The 8863-nt window shown below is 25.0% G+C and overlaps 1 protein-coding gene across 4 annotated transcripts; it reads right to left on the bottom strand.

Annotated features, from left to right (window-relative positions):
- Positions 1-1724: 1724 nt before the first annotated feature.
- On the bottom strand, positions 1725-8615 carry LOC135925567 (zinc finger MYM-type protein 1-like). 4 transcript variants are annotated; one of them, XM_065460959.1, is made up of 16 exons: positions 8506-8615; positions 8379-8463; positions 6843-7959; positions 6542-6799; positions 6150-6233; positions 5961-6044; positions 5718-5804; positions 5525-5608; positions 5282-5368; positions 5086-5172; positions 4791-5041; positions 3629-4729; positions 3300-3589; positions 3106-3256; positions 2759-3063; positions 1725-2716 (listed from the first exon to the last, which is right to left on the bottom strand). In XM_065460959.1, the coding sequence occupies exons 4-16, from the start codon at positions 6797-6799 to the stop codon at positions 2352-2354; spliced, it is 3234 nt and encodes a 1077-aa protein (XP_065317031.1). In that variant the 5' UTR covers positions 6843-7959; positions 8379-8463; positions 8506-8615; the 3' UTR covers positions 1725-2351. The 4 variants fall into 4 exon arrangements, with proteins under 4 accessions (XP_065317031.1, XP_065317032.1, XP_065317033.1 ...); XM_065460960.1 differs by having other exon boundaries at positions 6843-6927; XM_065460961.1 differs by lacking the exon at positions 6843-7959.
- Between the last annotated feature and the right edge of the window lie 248 nt (positions 8616-8863).

Genomic DNA, 8863 nt, shown 5'->3' with positions numbered 1-8863 from the left:
AATCTAAAATAATTAATTTACTAAGCTTTTAATTAACCCTGTATCTTGGGTCCAGGTATATGGCAGCTAAGAGAATTTCGTTCTTTATAAACCTTTCTTCTCTGTTCTTAAGACAAGAGTATAGTAATTGAGCAAAATGGTTTGGATTTTTTTCCAGTTCGATGCAGCATCTTAACCATGCTGCATAAAAATCTGTCAGCGTTAACTGTTCAGATTGGAATTGTTTGGTTGCGATTTTTAGCGGTTTTAAAATTTCAACAATCGTTATTATCTCTTTCCAATCTTCAGTCAATAAATAATCAGATTGCTCTGTAAAAAAATCTTCGATATTGGGTTTTAGTAAAATCAGCCTTTCTAACATATCATGGGTTGAATGCCATCTGTGGCAATCTAACACAGGCTTAGGGAGTTTCATATTTTTTAATAACTTTTGGTAAGTGGGATGTCTTAATTTTAAATTTAGGCTCCTAGCTTTTGCAATGGTTTCCACAATAGGTGATAATTTTATAGCATCTTGAAGTGCCAGCTGAAGTGTGTGAGCTGCACACCGTACACTATAAATCGGATAGGATATAATAGTTGATAAAAAAGTATTTTGTATATCATCAATATCATATTTATATACATTTACATCCATATTTTCCTCATCTGCTGATTCACTCCTTATATCATAATCAGTTTCAGGTTGCAGGAGCTTTATAGCTCTTAAAAAATTACAACCATTATCAAAAGTAATTGTGTATATTTGTTGAATATTAATTTTAAATTTTAGTAAAGTTTTTAATATATTCTTTTTTTATATATTCTCCTGTACATCTCTCTTTCAGCTCTACAATTCCAAGAGTCCTCAAATTTATAATGGACTTTGATATAAATTGAATATTTACACCAAGAATTGACCTATCTAGTCGTTGAACTGCATCAACTTTTAAACTTATTAATTTTCCTTCTACCTCTCTCGATATTTTGTCTCTAATTGATTGGGCTGTTTTATTAATAGTTCTGGATAAATTTTCTTTGTTTATAACTAAATTGAGCCCAGATAGGAGTGGATTTATAATTCTTTGAAATCCCGAATCTTCAATAATTGATAAAGGCCGGCCATTTACAGTAACAAGTTCTAGTATAGAACTCATCAAATCATTAGATGTTATATTTATACTTATATGCTTTTTTGGAAAAAAGGTTTCTATATTAATTTTAGGTTTTTTTGCCAATAACAATTCCTGATATTTGGTTTTTTCATTTAAATAATTTAAATATTCATTGTTGTGATTTCTTTCCAGGTGTCTTTCTAAATTTGACAAGTGATTACCAGACATTTTTACTTTGCAATATGAACATATTGATTTTTTTTCTATTGTATTAAGCAGCGTCTACATGGCAGAAAATTTGATGGAGGCAACCCCCATCCCAAATCTACCCCTACCCCCCTAAAAAAATTTCGCGGCCTTCGGCCGCGATATTTGCCTTAATCAAGAAAATCTTATATTAAGTCACTATTTATACCCTTACAAACATTCAGACCTGCTTTGGAAAAAAAAATTTACAAACTGATAACTATTGTTACTATCCGTTTTCAATTAACTTATATTTAAGTAGGTAGTGCAATCTTTTCATAATTTGATTGATAATCAATTTATTTTCATAAAAATTAATATAATAGTATTAAATGAGATAACATATTTACATTACTATAAAAAAATATCAAAAATTTAGTAAAAAAATATAAGATGAGTAATTTTAAAGAGGTATAGCTTGATTCTATAATTACTAATACCTTTATATTAAGTAAAAAAAACAAAATGAGTAATTTTAAAGAGGTATAGCTTGATTCTATAAATACTAATGCCTTTATATTAATTAAAAACATTCATATAGATATAACTATTATATAAAAAAAATTTTTATGTAAATATAACTTTTATATAAAATATTAGAATAAAGAATATAGTATATTTTGCACAAGAATTATAAAAACATTTATGTAAATATAACTATTATATAAAATATAAAATGAATAGAGTATATTTTGCACTGGAAATATAAATTTTTTTATGTAAATATAACTTTTATATAAAATATGAGAAAAAAATGAATATAGTTGCACTGGAATTATAAAAACATCTATGTAAATATAAGTTTTATATAAAATATTAAAATAAAATGAATATAATATATTTTGCACTGGAATTATAAAAACATTTATGTAAATATAACTATTATAAAATATTTAAATAAAATGAATATAGTATTATATTATGCACCGGACTAGAATGATATAAAAAACTATTAAATTAAATTTACATTATTAAAAAGGCGTATATAATTAGCTGTGAAAAAGATATAACTTATTTTATTAATAATTTAGTTAATCTTTTAGACGTAGATGCAAATCGCGTTATAATGTCGTCTATTTTAAATCTTTCAAAAACATCAATTTCGCTGGATATTAGAAGTAAATTTTCTAAAAAGGGGTCAGAAATTTTATTCCGCATTCTAGTTTTATTTATTTTGACTTTGCTCATCACTCTTTCGGCTGAACAAGAAGTAGTTGGTAGAGTCAATAAATATTTATATAATAAATATAAATTAGAATAAGAATTTAATTTATTTAAAAGACGATATGGTAGTATAAATGAATATTTTATCCATTTTTTTGTATTAATTATGTTATCGTTATTGATATCTTCCTCGGTTTCATCGTTTACAATACCTTTAATTATATATAATTTTAAATAAAATATCAATAAATTACTTTCATCAATATATAACCCATCATTCTTTTTTATTTTCAAAAGATCCTTGCAATAAATGATTGCTTGTGAATCCAAATATAAAGATCGAAAATCATTATATTCACGAGCAATATCTTGAGCATTTAATTGGTAAGTATGACAAATTTGAGATATTTGCCACCCTTCTATTCTATCATTGGCTATAATTCCAGCTGGTGTAAAAAGAGATATTTGAGATAAAAAATTTAAACAATCATAATTAAATCTTTCATTTAAATCATTAATGATTGTATCAAGCACAGGGAAAAATATTTCCCTTTTATATCTATAATGCTAAATAATAATTTTAAATCTTTTTTTATTCAACTTGTTTTTTTTTTGTTTAACATAATTATTGAATGCTGTTTGATCAAATTTGAATATTGATTTTATATTATGCAATTCCGTTGTAACATTATTCTTTTTCAAATAACTGTTAGATAAGGAATGCAATTTTAAAAAAATATTATCCCCATTAGCTACATTTTAAAATTATTTATAGAAATCGTAACTAATTTTAACCTCTTAGTCTTTGTAATTTATTTTTTGTGTGTTGTATTAATTTAGTTACCATAGCCAAATCATTACCAACTGCCTGCATTTCAATACAAGCCTCATGTGTGCATTTCAATATTTCTTTCAAAATAAATAGACTTAATATGAAATCTTCATCCTTAATTCTTGTTAATAATCCATCGGCAATAGAAGAGGTGCTTGGGTCATTAGAATCTTTTAATTCATTTAATGATGCTATAATATGTTCATAAACATCTAAAAAAATTTCTACAGCTTTATAAGATGATGACCAATTTCTAAAAAAAGATAAGTTACATTAAAAATATTATATTTACCTTGTTGTATTTTTTATTCTTTTAAGAGATTTTTTAGACTTTGTCATTTGATATTTAACAAACACTCCTTGACGTCTTACCCCATTCATGAAATTATATAACTCATCCAATATTCCCATTACCTTTTTCATTTCTATTTTGCATCCACAAACATGAGCAACTACTAAATTGAGCCTATGTGCATGGCACCAAATATATATGGCTTTTGGAGCCTCTTTCAATATTAAAGCCTGCATTCCTTTGTATACTCCTCTCATATTCCCTGCACCATCCATACTTTGCCCAACCATATAATCAAGAGGAAGACCAAGATCTTTGAACTTAGAAAAAACATGTTTCTTTATATTTTCCCCGGTGGTTTCTGATGTTGTAAAAACATGGATGATCCTTTCTACAGGATGTGGATGCGGATCATCTTCTATATATCTTACAAGTAAAGCAATGCATTCTTTTTTAGACACATCATATGTTCCATCTAATATGATGCTATAGGCACAATTCTCTTTAATTTTTTGAATAATACATTTTATTATTTTTATCTTAATGACTTCAATAATTTTTTTCACATGGCCATATGACAATAAATTTATATAAGGTCTTGAAATTTTATCTGATTTTTTTCTCCTCAATTTTTCGTTGTTATCAATGTATGCCCGTAAAGTTGGAACCGTTTTTGCCATTAATTTTATGAGGCACATAAAATTACCTTCATTCGAATTAGTGCCCCAAAAGGCTATGTTACATTTTATAAGGTATATAATGGCATCAATAATATTATGAACTATATTACGATTTTCCATTATTATATCAAGCCTATTTGATAGAAAATGATCTTGAATACGCTTATTTGCAAGCCAAGTCATGTTGGTGTATTCACAATCCTTATGAATAGAAGATGACTCATGTCTCTCTAAGTCACGCTTAAAATTTTTCCAATTATTTACTCCAAGTTGAGTCCAAAAAGTATTGGATTTAGGGCCACCAAACATAAGACAATAAAGACAAAAGACTTTGTCTAAAGTGGTGCTATAGGATAACCAATTTCTTGGTTTGAGGGAACCATCAATATTAACCTTTTTATAATAGGATATATTCATGCTCCTATTTAAAAGTAGAAATAATGGATGCGTAAAAATTAATAAAAATTAAATTTTTTAAAAACCTTTTGTGAGTAACAGGATATTGAAATATATTTGAACATGGCTGACATGGGCCTATGGAAATTATGAAATTAATCAAGATATTTGTCATTCTAAAGAATATGAAATGAAAAGGGTCATTAGGCTCCTTTTTTTTATATAATTGAATAATATTTGGGCCTTTAATGTTTGAAATATTTTGGCTTGCATTGGGATTGATAATTGGATGAAAAAAAGATATAATTGGGGAATTTTCAATAACTTTGTGTGTTTGCTAATTATTATTAAAGAGTGTATAGTTTTATTTAAATTAAATACCTCATCATTCAAAATCAGCAGATCACTGGAACTGGGCATTGTATGAGAAGATAATATAATTTGGGAATCTTCAGTAAAAGATTTGTGCTAATTATTAAATAAAGAATAATTAAAATTTGTTTATTCATGAAAATATCTGAATATCCTCATTTATTCCCTTCAAAATTATAAAAGAAATCTTATTTAAATTAAGTACCTCATTATTCAAAATCAGCAGATCACTGGAACTGGGCATTGTATGAGAAGATAATATAATTTGGGAATCTTCAATAAAAGATTCATGCTAATTATTAAATAAAGAGTGGTTAAAATTTGTTTACTTATGAAAATCTTAATTTTAATAAAAATTTTATTCTTAATTAAGATATAGAAAAGTGGAAAATATTTCATAATTTATTCACTTCAGAATTATCAAACAAATCTTATTTAAATTAAGTACCTCATCATTCAAAATCACCAGATCACTGGAACTGGGCATTGTATGAGATAATATAATTTGGGAATCTTCAGTAAAAGATTTGTGCTACTTATTAAATAAAGAATAATTAAAATTTGTTTATTCATGAAAATATCTGAATATCCTCATTTATTCCCTTCAAAATTATAAAAGAAATCTTATTTAAATTAAGTACCTCATTATTCAAAATCAGCAGATCACTGGAACTGGGCATTGTATGAGAAGATAATATAATTTGGGAATCTTCAATAAAAGATTCATGCTAATTATTAAATAAAGAGTGGTTAAAATTTGTTTACTTATGAAAATCTTAATTTTAATAAAAATTTTATTCTTAATTAAGATATAGAAAAGTGGAAAATATTTCATAATTTATTCACTTCAGAATTATCAAACAAATCTTATTTAAATTAAGTACCTCATCATTCAAAATCACCAGATCACTGGAACTGGGCATTGTATGAGATAATATAATTTGGGAATCTTCAGTAAAAGATTTGAGCTAATTATTAAATAAAGATTAATTAAAATTTGTTCATGAAAATATCTGAATATCCTCATTTATTCCCTTCAAAATTATAAAACAAATCTTATTTAAATTAAGTACCTCATTATTCAAAATCAGCAGATCACTGGAACTGGGCATTGTATGAGATAATATAATTTGGGAATCTTCAATAAAAGATTTGTGCTAATTATTAAATAAAGAGTAGTGAAAATTTTAGGCAAATGACTTATTTTATTCTTAATTATAATATATAAATTTTTTTTTAACAAAAGTTGAAATATTTAAATATTCTTATAATTTATTTCCTTCAAAATTGATAAAGGGCATAATAAAAATGTACCTATATATTAAAAATCTTATCTTTAATAAAAATTAAAAGTATTATGCTCAAATTATAGATGAAGAATTGGTTTCTACTAATTCACAAAATTTAAGGTTATTTTTACTTATATTTATTGTCATGAATTAAAATAATATATATAAAAAATTACTTTTTGGAAGTAAGATGTTATTGATTTTTTTTGTAACTTGGTTTCAACCCCATTTGTGATATTGAATGGAATATCTTTATTTAAGGATACCCAATTATTATCCTTTTTGATAGCTATCTTTGTAAATTTGATATCAGATAACTTGACATGAGGATGTTTATGTTTATAATGGTTATTTATTTTGTCACTTCTTATTTTAGAAGTTTTACAATTAATATAGTCACATTTGACTTTATATATTGTTTTGTTACTTGGCATCTAGAATAAAAATGAAATAAATATTTAGATAATATTTTTTTACTCACTGATGGCCATCAAGAATGATGGAGAATCATAATTTTATCCTTTATTTGACGGTGGATGGCTGAATCTTAAAATTCTCCTATCTTATGAGGTGTGATTCAGAAATTAAATTTATATTTGTTTAAATGAGGGTGTAATTTTAAAATTTTCCAGTGGTTTTACAAAATATATTAAAGAAATATATATTTAGATATTTTAATATATGTGCACAATAAATTTTTATTCATTTGTATTATATTTTTAATCTAAAAAATATATTAAAATCTTTTAAAATAAATTCTTATTCATTTGTATTTGTAATTTATAATCAAAAAAATATATTCTAGACCCTTATTGTTTTTAAATTAAAATTCATAAATATACACTCTATTAACATATTTTATAAAAATAATGAAAAATTTACTGATTCAATCATCATCATATAAAGGAAATTTATTATGCACCCATCATTGAATAAAGAAGAAAATTCTGATTACCAGTCATTCATAATGGACTATCAGCTATTAACTTATATTTTTGATAATGTTTTCTTAAAAGATTCCTATTATATTATATGTAAGCTTAATGCATGGTCACAAAAAATATAATATTTTTTGTTATTTATGCCAAAACAATCATGGATCAATATTTCCTCCATTATACACTTCACAATTGATTTCTTTATTTCTTAGTGTCCAACAATTTTTAGAAATGTATGATGCTTTGAAATCATAGTTTCTTTAAATTAACAATCCTAATAAATTTTGCAAATAATTGAAAACAGGCATATTTGTGATTTGCCCATTCATTTATCTTCAAATAAAGTCTGAGAAATGATATATTTTAATCATTGAAATTAGAGACCTTCACTGGCATTGATTTCTTCATCCAGCCTAGGTCATAAGTAAAAATAATTTTCAGGCCCAGTTCATGTTTAATGGAAATCCAAACCCAAACCACATCATAGGTTTCAAAGATTATTCCCAAGCCATATCCAAAAATTTAATTTATTGTTAACAAAAATAAACAATATTTCAGTATATGGAATCACTTTGTCAATTCATTTAATTGAAATCTTTTCTTAAATCAATAATCAAATGAGAGGAATAGATTATCTGTTCATTCTCCCAAGATTTCTATAAATATTTAGAAAAAAGGCCAAATATATTATGGAAAATTTGATGTTATATAAAATTTATCTAATAATGAAATAAAAAATTTATCAATTCTTTTAACAAATTTTTTATCACACAATGGTTTTCACCTCTCACTTATAATTTTGTATATAATTTACACTTACCTCAAAGAATCATTTATCATAAATAGAAATCAATTATGGGTCCAACCTGATTGCCTCACAAAAATGTGGTAATATTTACCCCATTGAAAATGATTATTTAAAAAATTATTAGCAAAAATAATTGCCATGGTTCAAAACCCAGATAACTTATTAAGTATACATATTAAGATTAAATAAAAATAGCTTCATTCTTTATTATATTTATTTATCTATCATCAAATTAAGGAAAATGCAATTATATGCTTAAAAAATTACCTTTTTAAAATCCAAAAATGTTTCTTTATATTGTTAATTGAGTAGGATTATCTTATCATAAAAGGGATTCTTTATTCAAAAGGTCCTTATTATAAAAAAATATATATTGATAATTTAAAATTGATACTGTGAAAATCTAAATCCCATTATGTAAATGAATTTTCTAAAAATTTAAAAAAATAAATATAGTGTATAATATTTATAAATTGACAGATATCTTTTCTTTAATTGACATTTTTCAGAAAATCAACGATAATCATATCGATTATTGGATTTAAAAATATCATAATACAAGTCAAAAATTACCCTCCAAAAATCAATACCTACCCCCCAAAAACAAATGCCTACCCCCCAAAAATCAATATCTACCCCCCAAAATTAATACCTACCCCCCAAAATGCCAATATTTTTTGGAGGCATTTGTCTCCTACCCCCCCGGCCATGTAGACACTGGTATTAAGGGTAAAATGCTTATCAAATATGAC

The sequence above is a fragment of the Gordionus sp. m RMFG-2023 genome, chromosome 2, assembly GCF_954871325.1.
Source record: "Gordionus sp. m RMFG-2023 chromosome 2, tfGorSpeb1-WG-v2, whole genome shotgun sequence".
Classification (NCBI taxonomy): domain Eukaryota; kingdom Metazoa; phylum Nematomorpha; class Gordioida; order Chordodea; family Parachordodidae; genus Gordionus; species Gordionus sp. m RMFG-2023.
The sequence above is the reverse complement of the archived record's forward strand: the minus strand, read 5'-3'. Positions and strand labels throughout refer to the sequence as shown.